The sequence below is a fragment of the Haliotis cracherodii genome, unplaced genomic scaffold (assembly GCF_022045235.1).
Source record: "Haliotis cracherodii isolate W230 unplaced genomic scaffold, xgHalCrac1.p SCAF_14, whole genome shotgun sequence".
Classification (NCBI taxonomy): Eukaryota; Metazoa; Mollusca; class Gastropoda; order Lepetellida; family Haliotidae; genus Haliotis; species Haliotis cracherodii.
Genome location: NW_027266269.1, coordinates 28,320,462 through 28,340,372, shown reverse-complemented (window position 1 = coordinate 28,340,372; position 19,911 = coordinate 28,320,462). Strand labels below are relative to the sequence as shown.

General features: G+C 41.3%; 1 protein-coding gene across 1 annotated transcript in view; it reads left to right on the top strand.

The window, feature by feature from the left end:
* LOC139461159 (putative leucine-rich repeat-containing protein DDB_G0290503) overlaps window positions 1–19,555 on the top strand; it is a 123,797-nt gene extending 104,242 nt beyond the window's left edge. The window contains exons 27-42 of the mRNA XM_071242722.1: window positions 281–387; window positions 1,220–1,327; window positions 2,089–2,138; window positions 2,989–3,170; window positions 3,916–3,963; window positions 5,351–5,468; window positions 5,917–6,039; window positions 7,729–7,831; window positions 10,814–10,890; window positions 11,226–11,368; window positions 12,172–12,322; window positions 13,323–13,442; window positions 13,631–13,743; window positions 14,560–14,699; window positions 16,285–16,434; window positions 17,545–19,555. Coding sequence (XP_071098823.1) covers window positions 281–387; window positions 1,220–1,327; window positions 2,089–2,138; window positions 2,989–3,170; window positions 3,916–3,963; window positions 5,351–5,468; window positions 5,917–6,039; window positions 7,729–7,831; window positions 10,814–10,890; window positions 11,226–11,368; window positions 12,172–12,322; window positions 13,323–13,442; window positions 13,631–13,743; window positions 14,560–14,699; window positions 16,285–16,434; window positions 17,545–17,678 — 1,867 coding nt within the window. The 3' untranslated portion in view covers window positions 17,679–19,555. The remainder of the gene's footprint in view (window positions 1–280; window positions 388–1,219; window positions 1,328–2,088; window positions 2,139–2,988; window positions 3,171–3,915; window positions 3,964–5,350; window positions 5,469–5,916; window positions 6,040–7,728; window positions 7,832–10,813; window positions 10,891–11,225; window positions 11,369–12,171; window positions 12,323–13,322; window positions 13,443–13,630; window positions 13,744–14,559; window positions 14,700–16,284; window positions 16,435–17,544) is intronic.
* Window positions 19,556–19,911: the final 356 nt, after the last annotated feature.

The following is a 19,911-nucleotide window of genomic DNA, read 5'->3' as shown; positions in this document are numbered from 1 at the left end:
CTACCCACTCACTCACCCACATATCCATTCACTCATTCACTCACTCACTCACTCACCCACACATCCACTCACTCTCTCACTCACCAACATATCCACTCACTCACTCCCATATCCATTGACTCACTCACTCACCCGCATATCCACTCACTCACTCACTCTCTCTAAAACCCACTTACTCGCTCACCCACATATCCACTCACTCACTCACTCACTCAACCACTCAACCACTCAACCACTCACTCACTCAACCACTCACTCACTCACTCACTCACTGTTTCAGACAGACCCCGAGCCTGTGGGACCACCCAGTGGTCCAGGACTTTCTCCAGGTGTATGAAGGAGTGGTGCAGTTTAAAGACCAGCTCGGCAAAATCCTCATGGACAAAGGTAGACTGCAGTACTTTATTGTTGGATACTTCTAATTGATGTTTAATACCAATGTTTCCATGGCAACAGTAGTAACCATCCTTTGACAAAGGTATAAATCTTTCAAAAATGAATCGAGATCACATTTTATATTTTTATTTCAAGAATTTTAGGCCAGAATTATATATATGTAGAAGTATATTTTAACCCTAATTTGCAGGATTTATTCCTGAGTTCTCAAATTTTGGCCTTTCTTGTATTTTCAAAACATTTTTGTTAAAATAAAGTCATATTTACGATTCTGTTGAGGAACCTTTGACTTGGTTGTAATATATTTGACTTCAAAATGTATGTGCTTGGTGCTAGTGGTTGCAATTATTGCTGAGTTTGTGTGGAACTGTACTTGAGATACCGTATTTGACGTAATAAGCTCCCAGGGCGCTCTCAAAATTAGAAATAGGGAGCTCTTATTAGACTATTATTTGGTGGATAAAAAAACAGTGTTGAAAGATAAATTTTGTGCTTTATGCTGACAGCCTGAAATGTTTATACACGAGAGATAAATTTTTCCAGAATTTAATTGCCCATAATTAAGGGTGCATATAACAAATGAGTGCGTATTTATACGCGAATAAATTAGTGTTGTGTACATTGATCAATCGAAAGGGGTGCTAATTGGGATTGTTCACTTGCCAATATATTGGCAAATATCGTTGGGGCGCTTATTACGTCAAATACGGTATTTGAAACAAGAACCATTAGGATCCAAAGGCAAGAAATACTAATGTATTTTCAGCTTTGTTTTTTTTAACTCTATCATCTCTACACCTTGGTGTGTCATGTTTAATTTCAGAGCTGATGTCGGCCAGTCAGATTCTATCAGATCTGGACGTTCTCCGGCTGGACAAATCTGTCAAAATACAGCCCCAGATAAACAACATGGCACACAACATCTACTTCAGTAAGTCAGCCAGGGCTGTATCCAGGCACCTCGTGTAAGGCACACAACATCTACTTCAGTAAGTCAGCCAGGGCTGTATCCAGGCATCTAGTGTAAGGCACACAACATCTACTTCAGTAAGTCAGCTAGGGCGGTATCAAGGCATCTCGTGTAAGGCACACAACATCTACTTCAGTAAGTCAGCCAGGGCTGTATCCAGGCACCTCGTGTAAGGCACACAACATCTACTTCAGTCAGTCAGCCAGGGCTGTATCCAGGCACCTCGTGTAAGGCACACAACATCTACTTCAGTAAGTCAGCCAGGGCTGTATCCAGGCACCTCATGTAAGACACACAACATCTACTTCAGTAAGTCAGCCAGGGCAGTACCCAGGCACCCAATGTAAGGCACACAACATCTACTTCAGTAAGTCAGCCAGGGCTGTATCCAGGCACCTCATGTAAGGCACACAACATCTACTTCAGTCAGTCAGCCAGGGCTGTATCCAGACAGAGCATAACAGAGTATAAACTTAGTGCCTAAGTAATGACTGTGATCGGGTGGTCAGGCTCACTGACTTGGTTGATGCATGTTATCATATTGTGTGTATGCTCATGATGTCAATCACTGGATTGTCTGGTCTAGACCCAATTATTTACACACCGCCATTTATATAGCTGCAAAATTTCTGAGTGCGGAAATAGCTGATATTGACATCAACAGTAAAACCTAACTGAGAGCAAGTGTGTCTCTGTACTCAGTATTGAATCTTTCATTTCAGTGCTGGAGGAAATAGGAAATCTCCTCAACAATATCCTGGTATATGATCGGGTGAGTGTGCAGTATTGCTCAGGTCTCTAGCCTCCTCAGACCACCTCCAAGATCTAGTGGTAGAGCGTCCACCTGGAGAGTGGAAGGTCCAGATTTAGATCCCCGGCCGCGTCATACCAAAAGACGTTAAAAGATTGTACTTATTGTTACACTGTCTGGCGCTTGGCATTAATAGGCTAAAACAAGGACTGGTCGGCTCAGAGTCAGAATACTGTGTCTGAGTGGGGTATTCATGTTAAACTGCGGCATGGTATTTCAACATGCTAGCACTATAAAATCAGCATCAGTTCTGACTAGTGCAAGCAGCTACACACATGCGAATGCATGTCGCTATGTTCAATAATCTAGTACGCAATGTTAAACCCAATTTCACCTCACCTCACCTCTAGCCTCCTCTTCCTCAGCAGGGGAACTGGTGGCCCAGTCATCTGAGGAGTTGCAATTTGCTGTGCCTGAATCAAGTGATTGTGGACTCAAGTCATGTTTCACTCTGATTATGTTTCTCGGTTTGTTAGCGCCATACCCGTGCTCGTGGGTTCTAGTAAATAGGTAAATGTATTAGACCTTCATCACTTTAGGGTTCTCTACCACATCAAGCTGACATGCACAGATATAACTGGAATACTGTTCAAAGCAGCTTTAAACCAAACTCCCTCACTCTCCACAGAAAACACAATAGTAACAGACTCTTTTTACAGGGGTGAGAATTTCCACGAATTTTAGTGTCCTCAAATATATTCAAATCTACAATAATCAATAATTAAATTATGGACCACCCTCCATTGCAAAGACGTTTCAGCTGAAAAGGAAAATATCCTTTCTCATTCCTGTATTTATGCATGTTTACCAGGACCCTCCTGTGTCTTCCCTGAACATATCCCGGGACCCCACCAAGGGAACACTAACACACGAGGAGACCATGGACAGTGTGCAGCACGCCTTCCCCTCCACCAGGGGGAGTCAGCGGTCCCAGAGCAGCGACCAGAAGACTTCATCTTCTGTCCGAGAGTTGCAAGAACAGTACGAGAGGCTGTAAGTAGACAGTGGCGATGTTTCATATTCTTGATATTTATTGCCATATTTGGAACAAAGATCAGACAAGTTCTGATTCTTGATGAATGGATGTCCCTTGGTAGGACTGCACAGTATTAGGCTTAAAAAAATAAAAGAATTGGTTCTCAGGCAATGACTTTTGAAAATATAGTGCGGGCGGTGGTTGTTGTTTTTTTGTTGGTTGTTCAAACTAGTGTGGAAAGAGACAAAAAGTTGTGGCAATATATTTTCTGTGTTCCCGTATATTGGCTAAAATAAATATAACACGTTTCATTATCATTTGTATCATTTAACCTAAATCTACACAGAAATTCATTCACAAATGATGTTTCCCTTCAAAATTGATTGACAAAATGTGGAAACACCTAAGTTATTTATATCTCACATTATCTCCCCTGTATCCATGACTACATAATTACTTCGTAAGAAGCAACTAACGGGATCAGGTGGTCAGGCTCGCTGACTTGGTTGATGCATGTGATCCTATCCCAATTGCATAGAAGATGCTCATGATCCAGACTCATGGTCCAGACTCGATTATTTACAGACAACCGTCATATAGCTTGAATATTGCAAGACAAGACAACAAATGTTTGGCCAATATAGAGTCCTATCCATTGGTAACCTATGCTTTATAGTACAAGGTGACAACATTGATTTTTGAAGTGACATATTCCTGTTTATATCTTGTGATGACTGTATGTGGACAATGTTTGTTTTCCAGAAATGAACAGTTTGAAGAAGAGAGCAAGAAGCATGAAGAGCAGTTGAGGTAAGTCTTCAGCAGCAGCATTAGCATTGTGATCTTGAGTGCCTGCCCAGAGAGAAGGTCGGTGGCTGGATCCTCGGCCAGGTCATACCACCTCCACTTCTATAGTAAAAACATCCTGGCATAAGAGTATCACTTCAATAAGGCATAGACCTCCTTCGTGGTTCAGTGAATAGAGAGTGCGCAGCTGTGTCATACCAAAAGAGGACCGCCTCCGTGGTCTAGCGTCCGCTCGGAGAACGGAAGGCCGTGTCATACCAAAAGACATTAAAAAGGTGGGACTTGTTGTTACCCTGTCTGGCACTCGGCATTAAGGGGCTAAAAAAAGGACTGGTCGGCTCAGAGTCAGTATACTGTGTCTGAGTGGGGTATTCATGTTAAATTGCGGCATGGTATCTCAGTGTGCTAGCACTATAAATCAGCATCAGTCTGGACTAGTACAAGCACACACACACACGCGAGCGCGCAGAGCTCTCTCTGTATATAAGTGCATAATTTTGAACATGAGATTAAACCCCATTTAATGTCACCTTACCTCATCATTATGACCATGCATGGTCCAGTCTCAATTTGCTGTTCAGAGTAGCTTCCCTTAGTTCTGCCAGAATCCGATGATTATGTGATGAAATCCCATTCACTCTGTCGATGATTCATGGTTTGTCACGTTGATGCAGGGGGATCAATGGCAAGCACCTGCTGGATGTGGAGCTTCCCTGCCACACATTCACCTAGCATCATACAGTCTCACCCTGTAGTCATGCTGCTAATAGCAGTGACACTCTCAATGTACTCACTGAAAACTTGTGGTGTTGCTATTTTATTTCATAATTGCTGCATAAAAATGAAAATTAGAAAGTTTAGAAATTGTATATTTGAACTAGCAATGTAATTTTTTTTGGTAAGATTGAATGTTAATGTTGGGTGAGATTGATTGGTCATGTTGAGTGAGATTGGTTGGTTATGTGTAACACTGGTTGGTCATGTTGAGTGAGATTGGTTCGTTGAGTTGAGTGAGATTGATTGGTTATGTGTAAGTTTGGTTGTTCATGTTGAGTGAGATTGGTTGTTCATGTTGAGTGAGATTGGTTGGTTATGTGTAACACTGGTTGGTCATGTTGAGTGAGATTGGTTCGTTGAGTTGAGTGAGATTGATTGGTTAAGTGTAAGTTTGGTTGGTCATGTTGAGTGAGATTGTTTTTTTCATGTGTGAAAAACCAACCATTTTGAGTGAGATTGGTTGGTCATGTTGAGTGAGATTGGGTGGTCATGTTGAGTGAGATTGGTTGGTCATGTTGAGTGAGATTGAGATGGGTGAGATTACATGGTTGGTCATGTGTGAATCTGGTTGGTCATGTTGTGTTCACTGCACACACACACTATCTCACTCCAGGCACAACACTGTGGTGATGATGGAGATGCAGGACACTATCAATGACCTTCAGCGAGAGTTGTCTACCCTTGGTAAGACAGCCAAGAGATCAAGGTCAGCCACACCAGTTCTGCAACAGGTAAGTTGAGCTCCTTTCTTGTATTTTATTTGAAGTCATCACTGCTGGAATTATCTTTTGTACAGGTATTTGCACTGTCCATAAGACTGCAAGGGAGTTTCAGTAGTTATGAGACCCATGAAGATCCGGGGTAGAATAGGTCTTCAGCAACCCATGGTTCCTGTAAAAGGTTACTATTCTTGTCGTAAGAGGCGACTAACAGGATCAGGTGGTCAGGCTCGCTGACTTGGTTGATTGCATATTGTTGTCTACAATTGTTTATGTTATGATTAAATACATAGACCATTAAGTTCTTATTGTCGACTTATTTATGTATAAGAATGTACTGAAACATATTTTTGCATTTATGGAGGTATTAACGTAAAAGACTATTGGTTTTTAAATTAAATGTTGTTAAATGCAAAAATATATTCCCAAGTGAACAATTACGTATGTATATTTCTGACAGAGGTTGCAGCAGATACCATCTCCAGAGACATCAGTGATGTTCACAAGACTTGACTCCGAGAGAAACGCCAAAATCATGAAGAAAGCTGTGTTAGACGACAGACTTGGACCAGAGAGGTACAAGGTGAGGTCAAGGTCACAGAAGTGGAGTTATAGAATATTAGCTTAAATAGGGTCGCGTAAAGGCTTGTAAAAGCCTTGAATTATAATAAGGTCCCTCTTAAAAAAGCCTTGCTATTTAGTTTCAACCTAGAAAAGCCTTGACAAACACCAAAATAGCTTGAAAAGCTTGAATTTGTACAAAGTGACACATATTTGTTGATCAAAATATTAAAGCACACAAAAATATGTACCAAAGATGTTAAGTGAGATTTATCACAGTGATAGATTTGTGTGACAAAGACCCTAAAGAATTCATGACAGAGTTAATTTATTTTTGCTGGATGAAAAATAAATCTTGTTGGAAAATGTGTGATGGTCATACTGCTTTTAAGGCTAATGACCCACAATAACAGTTGTCAGCCTTGAAAAGCCTTGAAAAGGCCTTGAAGTTAAGTGTTCCATATGTGTATGAATAAGTTCAAGGCTAAATAAACAGAGAAATTGTAATGCAAGACGATCATGCCTTGAATTGTTGCAATTGTAAAACATGATGTTTAATCTTTGAATGGCATTTGGAAGTGGTACACACAAGAGAGAAATTGTGGATGTAGATTTCTTTATTGTGAGGAACACAATGTTTCAGAGTATATGCTTCCTCTTTCATCAGGTGAGTGAGTGAGTGAGTTGGGTTTAACGCCGCTTTTAACAGTATTACAGTTATATGGCAGCGTGTCAGCTTAATGTGGGAGGAAAGCCCGAAGTGATGCAGGTCTCAGACGTTTACCACTTCGGTGAAACCCACGAGCACGGGTATGGTGCTGACCAACCTAGAAACATAATCGTGCCGAACTGGGATTTGAACCCACAATCATAGGTTTCTGGCGTGCCCAAGGGACGCAACTCTGCTCAGCGAATCGCTGTGCCTTAGACGACTGGGCCACCCGTGCCCCCACATCAGGTGAATGAGTTGAAGGATGAAGAAGTCAGCATATACCCTGAAACGTAGACTAACATCTAGTCTCTGAAATGAAAAAAAAAAAAACAGTTTATAAATTATCTGAATAAAGATTTAAGAAAAAGGAGCCCAGAAACTCTCTTCAATACTTCAGTAATCTGGACTTGCCAAACATTATAGACTTGCATGGGCTGTATTGGATATATTTGTATCAGGGTCTGTATGACAGACTATACGAAACGATGTGTTCCTCATAATACAAAAGTTGACACATCCATAAATTCTCTCTCTTACCATGATTAGTGTGATCTGTAATGACCGTGTTCAAAGGAGGCTTGTGGCTGCTTCTTGATTCCAAGCTCATGAGCATGGGACTTTCTGTGTAAATTGACAATAAGCAAGATGGATATTGTGTCATAATGAAGCTATGGCAGATCAGTCAAGGTTATCTATCATTGTAGAATGGAGGTTAGACTAACATCTAGTCTATGAAATGAACATATCGTACAGAAAAAACAGTTGTTCAGTTATCTTAATAAAAATATAATAAAAGGGAGCCCAGTGACTCTCTTCATTTTCAGATACTGCAGTAATCTAGACTTGCCAAACATTATAGACTTGCATGGGCTGTATTTGATATATATTTGTATCAGGGTCTGTAAGACAGACCAAATGTAGGTATAATATGTGGATAGTGAAGGAAGAATTTATTGAGGATCACGGGTAGTCATCTTGTGCCACTTGTCTCCTGTGCAGGACGCTGTGGGCCAGATGAACCAGTATGTGAGTCTGCCGGCCCAGAGACTCGCCCACCTGGCCAGGAAGTACATACACCACTGCTGCATGAAGGCTATAGAAGGTGAGATCAGGGAATATGATAAGAAAAATAATAATAAGAAGAAGAAGAAAAATAAGGAGCAAGGGCTCTGGGTTGATGATGAGCCTAACCAGCCTGAATGTGCCAGGATCACCCAAACCCTCTTTGCTGCATTTATTTATTTAGATATATAAATAATAATCATTTTTATAATCATAATAATAATAATAATGCAGGACGCACTTAGAAATCATATTTGACAATAATTTCTTGTGACACACTTTACTATATGAAACCTGTAATAAATATACTTTGGAAACTAAATTGGACAACCATATGTGTGTGTGTGTGTGTGTGTGAGTGTGAGTGAGTGTGAGAGAGAGAGAGAGAGAGAGTGTGGTTTTATGACACTTTTAGCAATTTTCCACCAATATCATGGCAAGGCACACCAGAAATGGGCCTCATTTTTTTTTCCCATAACGGGAATCGATCCCAGATCTTCGGCGTCACAAGTGAACGCTTTAACCACAAGGCTACCACACTGACCCAGACAACCATATGGACATTGATAACCATATATGAGTAACTTTAAAGGGAAAGTGGTTGGTTGGTTGGTTTGTTGTTTAACGCCACATTCAGCAATATTCCAGCTATATGACGATGGTCTGTAAATAATAGAGTCTGGACCAGACAATCCAGTGATTAATATCATGAGCATCGATCCATGCATCAACCAAGTCAGCGAGCCTGACCACCCGATCCCGTTAGTCGCCTTATAAGACAAGCATAGTCGCCTTTTACGGCAAGCATGCATGGAAAGTGGCAGACTTTGTAAAATACAACTGCTAATGCCAATGTAGTTGTTCAAGGCGTCACACTAAGCCTAAAAGGGCACATGGGAACACTCTAGGTATCCTGGTAATATCGCATTAAAGCCGAAGAAGGTGACTGTAGCGATGTTAATGTTTCCTTCTCAGCTCCCTGGAGAATATACCGCCTCTTTGCTATGTGCAGATGTTTAGACTGTCAAGTGCCAGATGACACTTGAGACACACAGGTTCCTGACGACAACCCGCAAACTTTTATTTAAGAAATTATCTCTGAAATCCAAACGTGATCTGATTTTGGGTTCCCTGGTAAATAGTACCCACAAGGGTAGAATGATCATATGAAATAACACCGCCTCCGTGGTCTAGTGGTAGAATGAAATGAAAAATGAAAAAATCCTAATACTTTATCACAATGCGATCAAATATAGCTCACAGTTACTGATATAGAAGATTTAACGTGCGCTTTCCGACTGATGCGTATTTCGCACACATCACAAGTGCGCACACAAACCTTATATATGCAATAAAAATATGTTTATCTTGCGTTGTTTTTTTTCTACAATGATAGGTCGCGTGTGTAACTCCAGCACACGTCGCCATTTTGTGTTTACACGGTACGACACCAAATTGGTGCCCGTAAAATAAAATTCATTTATGAAGTAATAACATATAAAAGACAATGGTGAGTAATTTAATCGCCAATTAACTATGTTGTAACTAACTATTCTTATGTTTGCTTCACATTCAGCGTGTTTATTCCACAATCACTTGTACACACCGTCTCCAACTCTTGTTAATACAACTGTAAAAACAGCGGGAATTGATTTCAGCTTCACCGGTTATCACATGTTAGGTCACATGTGCAATATGCAAATGCTTACCGGTACTTCCGGCCCTCTGCTCACGGATGTTGATTGTTTTACCGTGTCAGGTGGTTTGACAATCTGCATTGAGGCGAGGGTCATTTCAACTTTATTTGCAGAAATTATTAAACTTTATTCAAGGAAGAGATACAAATCATGTTTATGTATGGAAATAGTTATTGGAACAGTTATTTAGGACGAAATGCGAAGTTTTATTGTCAAATGCTTGGCTGGCTATCGGACGCCGGTTGACATCGCCAGTGGAAAAAAATGTGAGCTCTTCGACTCCGTGTATAAGACGACCCCCCTTCTTAGCCCCCTCATTTTAGGTACGAAAAACTCGCCTTATACACAGCGATATTCGGTACTTCCCTTTACACACTGCTTTACTGCGCATCTCGTGTTATGGCCATGGCGGCTATTGGAGTTTGTATGCTTGTTTCTGTAGGGAGGCCCTTTCCCAGGTTGATAGTACACAACTGTATATTTGGTAATATACCAGTTTGAACAAGCAGCAATATATTTTCAAAAGTTATTGCCTGAGAACCAATTCGTTTATATTTTAAGCCGAAATTTCCAATATTTACTTAAGTGAAACTTTTGGGGACCAACCAGTTGATATTCTTGGGGGCTGGAAACAGAAGATACTGAATCAAATAATTATTCGCTTAACAGGCTGGATGTCCTGAATGTTTTGTGAAAATAATAGTTGTTAGGTTAATCCTTTCCTAGGACTGAGTACAGTCAAGCTCCTCACAGCGATAGTCCGTTCGCGGAGCTCTCTATACTATTGCTGCCACCAGTCAAAACTACCCCACTGTGATAGGTGGCCCCAACCATGCTTGGAGTTGCACTCGCAACTGAATGACAGTTATGTTTACAAACAAGTGACGACTGTCGTGACGTCGAATACACTTACCGCTGATATGTTGCTTTCTTTGTTTGTCAATTTGAATTTATATTTCATTAAAACTATCGTGTTATTGATATAGTAAGAATGTAAGGGAGAAGTTGGTTGATTTTCCGTCAGTCTGCAATCTCGAACCAATCTGATTATTTAAACAACAAAGTAAATTCATCTGGAAAATATAGTCAGTCGTAAACCTTTTCAAAATGAAATATGATGGCATTCCCAAAGACATAAACAAAAGTATAAACATTACTACATATGGAGTTACATATTCTTGTAATGGCCGCGCCCACACTGGTTGCAGCGATGTTACCGAGAGTGTAACGAAGGTGTCACGCGCTGTGAAGGAGCTTCTGAGTACAGTATGGCTTGATGTAGTCAGCAACATTGTCGTCGTCATCAATGATTTTGTCTATTTCAGAAAATGTAAAGAAAAGCGAGAGTCTGAATGAAAATGTTTTCGAAGTGCTGGACAAGATGGAGGCTCTGCAAAATGAGGTAAACCCGTGAAGTTCCAGGTTTGAATTGGTCTTCAGGAACCCATGTTTACCATAAAAAGGAGACTATGCTTGTCGTAAGAGGCGACTAACAAGATCGGGTGGTCAGCTCAAGGATGCATGACATCGTATCCCAATCGCGTGGATCGATGCTCTTAATGTCAATCACTTGATTGTCTGGTCCAGACTCGATTATGTACAGACCACCATCATATAGCTGAGTGTGCTGTTGAACAACAAACAAAACAAACAAACAGTTATCAGATAACATTGGCAGAAGTGTTTGCCATTACCGATTATTGTGTTTGAAGTGACAATGAGATACTTGTGTTTCAGCGAGCGCGGAAGTGGGCGGAGCATATGGATGACATGGGTGCGGAGAGACTGAAGCTGGCCAATATTTTGATGGAGACGCTGGACTCCATCGAACAGGAGTCCGGACTCTTCCTCATCAAGCCCATGTACTCTTTCAGGGGCAGGTAACTAGAAAACAATTCAGTTATCTGCTGAAACAGTGAGTTTTGTTTAACGCCGCTTTTAGCAATATTCCGGAATATCACGGAAGGGGACACCAGAAGCTGGCTTCACACATTGTACCCATGTTGGGAATCGAACCCAGGTCCTCAGCGTAATGAGCAAACGCTTTAACCATAGGGTAGGTACCCCACCACCTCCCTTCTGAAACAGACTCCATTAATAGGTAAAATAGCAGTGAAAACTATATGAGTGAGTGAGTGAGTAGGGTTTAATGCCGCTTTTAGCAATATTCCAGCAATATCACGGCGGGGGACACCAGAAATGGGCTTCACACATTGTACCCATGTCGGGAATCGAACCCGGGTCTTCGGCGTGACGAGCGAACGCTTTAACCACTAGGCTACCCGACCGCCCCTAAAACTATATGAATGGTTCACTGAAAATCATTGATGACACCAGATGTTCACAAAAAGGGTAAGCATGTCCTGCCCTACAGGTAGCAAACGACACTCACCTGCTGTAATTCTTGATATTTAACCCGAGCATGAATTAAATGCTCAAATATATTTTATATTGTACATTTTAGTTTTTATGTGATCATTGCCTTGGAAGACCTTAAAATTGGTGTCTCAGGTTTTGTGTGACCCAAGTCAGTTATTTTGGGACACGGGTGGCCCATATGGGTTAAGGTGGTGCAATTCACCGTGCAGCGTTGCTTCCCTTAGTAGCACCAGGATAGACTGTCAGATCCCAGTAGAATCATGGTAATGATGTAGCTGTTGAATCCTGTTCATTTTCCCCACAGAGAAATGAAGCAGAAGTATGTGGGGAAGCTGTCCCGCCCGGGCCGGCCTCTTCGGGCCTCCCCCATCCGTGAGACAGTCAGCTCCATGGCCCCCGCGCCCACCCCCTCCTCCCACATCCGACCCCTGGACGGCAGTCGGGCATATCACAAGGTGAGCTAACTTTTTTCAATGACCTTATGCTCCTTGCTCAATAACATGGTGCTGTGCACATGTGTTGGGGCATATGGTAATGTTGAAACTGCAGTTACCGTATTCGACGTAATAGGCGCCCCGCTCTAATAAGCAATATTTGCTATTATATTGGCTAGTGAACAATCCCAATTAGCACCCCTTCCGATTGATCAATGTACACAAGACATTTAATTGCATATAATACGCACTCATGTGTTATATGCACACTTAATTATGGGCAATTAAATTCTGGAAAAATATATCTGTCGTATGTAAACATTTCAGGCTGTCAGCATAAACCACGAAATTTATCTTTCAACTCTTTTTTTTTTCACCAAAATAATATTCTAATAAGAGCCCCCTTTTTCTAATTTTGAGAGCGCCCTGGGCGCTTATAACGCCAAATATGGTATGTATTAGAGTTGATATCATATGTATCTTGATAGTCATGTTGTTTTGCGATACACACCTCCAAAGTAAAGTATCTCCATGGAAAAGATATGATATGATATGTATCTACATAGAAAAGTTGTGATGTTATGATAGGTATCCCCAAAGCAAAATATCTCCATAGTAAAGATGTGATATGATACATATCACCACAGTAAAGTTGTGATATCATACTTATCACGATAGTAAAATTGTGATATGATACATATCTCCATAGTAAAGTTGTGATATGATACATATCTCCATAGTAATGTTGATATGATACGTATCGCCAGAGTAAAACTGTGATATGATACGTATCTTCATAGTAAAGTTGTGATATGTTATGTATCTTCATGATAAACCAACACTGAAGCAGTGTAAGATATAAACGAGGGTGCTTGGATCTCTGATGTGTTTAGCATCGCCTTCGTCCCCGGTTACTTGTCTTTAACATGAGGACTATCTTCCTCCTTAATGTTGAACACCGCTGGAGGAGTAACACATGTAGCTACGTTCAGGATATTTACAAGTTTACCATTACTTCCAGATCAGCTCAGCATCGACCACCTCACACCCCGAGCCACTGCGCCCCCTGGAGGGAGACCCTGGAGGGGTAGCGGGCGCGTCCATGTCTTGGGTGGGACAAGCTCCTCGGCAAACCTGGAGTGTGAGTAGATATCTACAACAGGACAGACAGCCCTTAGAGCAGTTCATTATTGATTTGTACTTAGTTTCTCAAATTGTATTCCTGTCTTGGGGACCTCGGACCTTCCGCTCTCCGGGTTGGTGCTCTACCACTAGGCTACGGAAGGCGGTCCCCTTTCTCTGATAATTGACTTGAAGTTGCTGTTTCAGTTCTCGTCGTCTCATGCTAAACATGTGCCAGCCGACCCCCTCAGTCTGTACAACACCCCCAGGATACTAGAGCTGGATATAAACAGGATGCTGATTGGTCAGAACAACATCAGGTAAGAGTCACAATGCTTTTGATTGGTCAATTCAGTCTTATGACTTAAGGATAGATACCTTTTGTCTTCATGTTGTGGGATTATTTTTGGTCAATATGCAAAGATTTGGAAGCTGAAGTACAAAAAACAATAACAAAAATATAAAGCAAAAAAGACAAAAATATGTTCTAGATAGGGATATGTGCATCTTCCCAATGCAAGGGCGTTAACTAACTATAAAAGTCCAGTTTCCACCCTAGCCGAACTAGGCAGGAATTTCCAGGCTCGATTGTAGCGCCACCAGTGGCTTTATAATGAGTTATGTCCCTTCTATTTCCCTCCTGTTGACCAATCAGATTCAATCACATATCACTTGCATTTGCTTCAAACAAAATGGCAGCACCCAGTCTGACGATCTGATTGCTAATCAAGATTGGTATTGTAATAAAAGGCGCCTTTCCCCGCGAAGTGCATCAGATCATTTGAGCACCTTGATTAAAAACATGAAAACATTTGCAAAATATCTGTCAACACCTAGTTGACGGTACACATGCTTTGTAAATCCTGCAGTCGACTGAAATCTGCACGTTGAAATCCATGTTATTTACGAACCGGATGTCTAGTTCGTTCGATTTTGATTGGACCATGCATGGACTCGTTAGTTCAGCCAAAATGTAACTCCGGAACTGCAGCCTCATTCTGCAAGGGTGGAAAAGCCCTTGTCTCTGGAAGATGAGATATGTGGTGCAAAGTTATCACCTTTAACAAACACATGTCTGAAGCTATGGAATATTTTGGAAAGTTATAATCAGAACATGTTCTTCAATTGTCATTCAGTTCCCGCCTTCCACAGCCAATGACAGAGGACAGATTGGTCAACGTTTCACAGAACAACTTGCGATCATATGTGACAGTCAACCGTCCTGTTGCCACGCCAACCAACACCACAAACTCCAGTAGACCGAGATCAGCTTCAGGTCTGTTAAAGACAACAATTGCTAAATAAGTTGGTACTGTGATCTTGCCGCCTCCGTGGTCTTTTGGTATAGCGTCCGCCCGGAGAGCGGAAGGTCCGGGGTTCGATCCCCGGTCGCGTCATATCAAAAGACGTTAAAAGATGGTACTTGTTGTTACCCTGTCTGGTGCTCGGCAACAAGGACTGGTCGGCCCGGAGTCAGTATACTGTGTCTGAGTAGGGTATTCATGTTAAACTGCAGCATGGTATCTCAGTGAGCTAGCACTATAAATCGGCATCAGTCCGGACTAGTACACGCAGCCACGCAAACACGTGCATGCACGTCGCTATGTAAGTGCATTAATCTTGGACGCGATGTTAAACCCAATTTCACCTCACCTCACCGGTATTGTGATCCACTTCAGTACACCAGGTGTTTGGGTAGCTGTGTGGTTCAAGTGTTTGCTCATCACGCCGAAGGTTCGGGTTCGATTCCACACATGGTTACAATGTTTAAAGCCCATTTCTGGTGTCCCCCTTCATGACAAAATGCTGGAACATTGTAAAGGAAGTGTTAAACTTTACTTGCTCACTCTTGAATACACCCAAAAAGGTTCACTTTATAAACTAATTTTCGGCTCACTCAAGCCTTAAAAAACAATATGATTACCGTATTCGATGTAATAAGCGTCCCGCTCTAGTTAGTGCCCACGGCGATATTATCAAATATATTGACCAGTAGACAATCCCAATCAGCACCCCTTCCGATTGATCAATGTACACAGGACTTATTTATTTGTGTATAATATGCACTCGTGTGTTATATGCACCCTTAATTATGGGCAATTAAATTCTGGAAAAATATATCTGTCGTATGTAAACATTTCAGGCTGTCAGCGTAAACCATGAAATTTAAGATCTTCCAACTCTGTTTTTTTTTCACCAAAAAAATATTCTAATAAAAGCCCCCTATTTGTAATTTTGAGAGCACTCTGGGTGCTTATTACATCAAATATGGTATGTTGAATCAGCAAGTGTGAGCAATCCCTTTTTGTCAGCAACTTTTGGGGCCGTGGTTATTGATAGGTCCCTGCATTCTGATGCTTGTCGAAAGAGGTGACTGAACTGGTTTGAGTGATAGTTTGAGTCATAATAAGTACAATAACTCATACAGTGTGCATCATTGCCCATATTGTATTGTTGACTGCACTGTTGAATTCACTCTCACTCACTCACTCATAACTCCTACTCCTTCAACTGAGGTCGGATGAGGGTGTCACTAATTAGTACAAGACTTCTTCCACCCATCCACTCTCACTCACTCAACCACTCAACCACTCACTCAAAGTCTCATTCAAAGACTTGCCAACCTGCTGACTGTGTCAGACATCAGACAGACCCCCAGCCTGTGGGACCACCCAGGTCCAGGACTCACTCACTCACTCATTCACTCAACCACTCACTCAACCACTCACTCAACCACTCACTCAACCACTCACTCAACTACTCACTCAACCACTCACTCAACCACTCAACCACTCACTCAACCACTCACTCAACTACTCACTCAACCACTCACTCACTCACTCTCTCACTCTGTCATCCAGGTACCCACCGAGACTCCGTGCCCCCAACCACCCCACAGCATCCGTCCAGTGCTGGGATGAAGAAGGTGCGACTGTCCGACACAGACATGGAGATACCACGGTCTCTGCGTCACCCCCGGAGCCCCCCATTACCCCCAATAGGAGGAACAGGTAGGCTACTCATGTCACTCTCCCTATAGAAGACAGGGTGCAGTCGGGTAGCCTAGTGGTTAAAGCGTTCGCTCATCACGCCGAAGACCCGGGTTCGATTCCCGACATAGGTACAATGTGTGAAGCCCATTTCTGATATTGCTGGAATATTGCTAAAAGCGGCATAAAACCATACTCACTCACTCACTCACTCACTCCTCTCCCTCTGTCAATTTTCTAAGCGCCTAGAGCCCTCTTAACAGCAAATACAGTTCCATAAAACTAGTCTTCAGCAACCCATGCTTGCTGTAAAAGGTGACTATGCTTGTCGTAAGAGGCGACTAACAGGATCGGGTAGTCAGGCTTGCTGACTTGGTTGAAGCATGTTATCTATCCCAATTGTGTGGATCGATGCTCATGATATTAATCACTGGATTGTCTGGTCCAGACTCGATTATTTACAGACTGCTGCCATATAGCTGGAATATTGCTGAGCGCGGAGTAAAACAACAAAGAAACAAACCAACCCTAAAACTAGTTCTTGTCAATGTCCCCTTTGTTGATATATGGGCTGGGCACGGGTGGCCCAGTCGTCCAAGGCGCCGCGATTCGCTATGCAGAGTTGTACGCCAGAAACCTATGATTGTGGGTTCGAATCCAGGTTCGCCCCAATTATGTTTCTAGGTTTGTCAGCACCATACCCGTGCTCGTGGGTTTCACCGAAGTGTTAAATGTCTAAGACCTGCATCACTTCGGGCTTTCCTCCCACATGAACATTAAGCTGACACGCCGTGATATAAATGGAATACTGTTAAAAGCGGCGTTAAACCCAACTCACTCACTCACTCTAATAGACGCAGGGTCAACGGCTTGCGTGGAATTAATAGACGTCCGGTCGCCTAACGGAGGGCAATACGGCATATATAGACTTTTTCATCCAATACGGCATATATAGACGTTTTCATCCAATACGGCATATATAGACGTTTTCATCCAATACGGCATATATAGACGTTTTCATCTAATACGGCTGACTGACTTATATATGGGCAAAAGAGGTCAAAAGACATTTCATATATATGATTACCTGTACACAAGTCCTTATTTGTTTATTCAATTTTTCTCTATCAGAACCTCCCCAGAGTCCCTCAGGGTCCTCCGTCCGCCAGACTCCACCAATCAGAGAAGCCGATACACCAGCTGATGACAAGACCCTCACGCGGGAGTCCTCACACCTCACTTCCGCTACAATATCCGAGGATTGATGGATTCTTTCACTATCTATTCACCCAGTATTGTGTCTGCAAGCATTAAACTAAATGATGCCAAAATAAACAAGTTGCAAGTGAATTCCACGGCTTCATCTAACATTTCTGCCTGATAGTTTCATTAAACAAATAAAAAATAGGCTCGCCCACTAGTTGTCTACTGTTTCCTGATTGGCTGATAAAATCGTAAGAGGAGGTTGGGTTGAATTAATTTTGTTTTCATTTTCCCTCAACTCATAGTTATCTTCCAAAGTGAAGTTTGAAAGACAGTAAGTTTTCAAATCTAACCATTCTTTCCACTTCTGTTTACTCAAGATGTAATAATCGTCAAGGAGCCTGTATTAATGTTCTGTCTGTTTATCTACAGCTCCCTATTCACAGGAACGATTATGAGATGGGATGTTGTGTTGATAGGTGATCAATTCCTGTGGCCCAGAAATAATGAATATTTGGCAAAATTAAAATAAGCTGCATTCTGCTAATATTAGTGGTTGAAACAGATTGCAACTTTGACGACAGAGAAACACCTCAGTTCACAATAACCAGCGACACAAAACTTTGGATTTACATATATTGGCTCAGTCCCTCAGAGCACATGCGGAATGTGAGAATCAATTGATTAAACAGAACTAAATCAAAATTAAAATCCTACCTTTTTTTCACTTTCCCAAATGCAAATGTCATGTTGACAAAGCACCACCACTTAACAATGCATGTTAGGAAACGTGCGTTTGACATGAGATTGTCATATTGCACAAATATTGTCATATAAACACTGGGCAGTGATGGAAATGATAACATGTTAATGATCGATATACAATCACTGCTTCTTAGCAATAGCCAACTGTTACAGTATTACATAACTGTATTCATTGCACTACTTGCAAAACCACCTACAATATGTGTGATTTATTATTTATTATGCAAGTTTGTTAAGTTTATGTTAAGTATCAATTATGTTTTAAACTATATGTCACTTTAAAGATGGAGACAGGTGAAAATGAGGTTTTGAATTAGTTTTGTTAAAGGATTTGTTTTTTAGTATTCAACACATCTATGGCAAATTATGCCCTTGATACTAAAGTATGTAAGCCCCCAAACCACATTTGTTACTCGAATTATGCAAATGAAATGTGGAATATTTATGCAAATCATGTCTGTGTTTTTTGTGTGTTTGTTTGTGGTAGCATAGTTAAATGTAGATACCATACAACTGTGTGTACATTGTTACGTTTTATTGAAAACTGTTGAACACTAGTATGTTGTTATAAAAGCCATTGTGATATTTTCTCCAAAACTATATTAATCTGATGTTAACATATAGACTAGCCAGAGAATCCTTTGAGGAATCAGATTTTTGTTTATATTTTTCATTTGGGAATTAGGTTGTACCTTGGCTTAAAATTATTAAAACTACAACACATAAGTCCATTCATAGACAAAAGACCATTTTACAAAGGGTTTACTCTCAAAATACAAAGGGAAGTTACTCCGGATCTGTTAACTTTAAAATAACAAGGCAAGTAATTCTGGATCTTTACCTCTATACAAGCTCCTCACAGCGATATCCCGTTCGCGGAGCTCTCTATAGTATTTTACTGAGAGTGTAACGAAGGTGTCACGCGCTGGGAAGGAGCTTATATCTCTGAAATACAAAGGGAAATAACTCTGGATCTTTACCTCTAAGATACTTCGGGAAGTAACTCAGGATCTGTTCTCTCTAAAGTACTAAGGGAAGCAACTAGGACCTGTGGGTGTGCTGGCAGATCCTGCTGACTTGCTATTTGTCATGTTGACATTTGTGTCTGGCATTAAGATACTGAGCATTTTGTACAATATCTTTTCCGTCCAAGTCATGTTAAAATTAGGTGTATTTCTTAAGAGTAATGTATTACAAATGTTGATCTACAACTATAATCAAATGAATATTTAATATATATTTTATGTCATCTCTGAAGTAAAGATGTTTTGAAAAGATGTGCCTTCAGTTTGTTTCTTTGGTGATATCAATGACATATACACTGAAGCTAAGATTCTTATTCCAGAAACCTATGATTGTGAGTTTGAATCCCAGTTGGCCCTGATTTTGTTCCTAGGTTTGTCAGCACCATACCCTTGGGTTTCACCAAAGTGGTAAACGCTGGAGACCTGCATCAATTCAGGCTTTCCTCCCACATTAAGCTGCCCCCAGTGATATGACTAAAATACTGCTGAAAGTGTTGTTAAATCA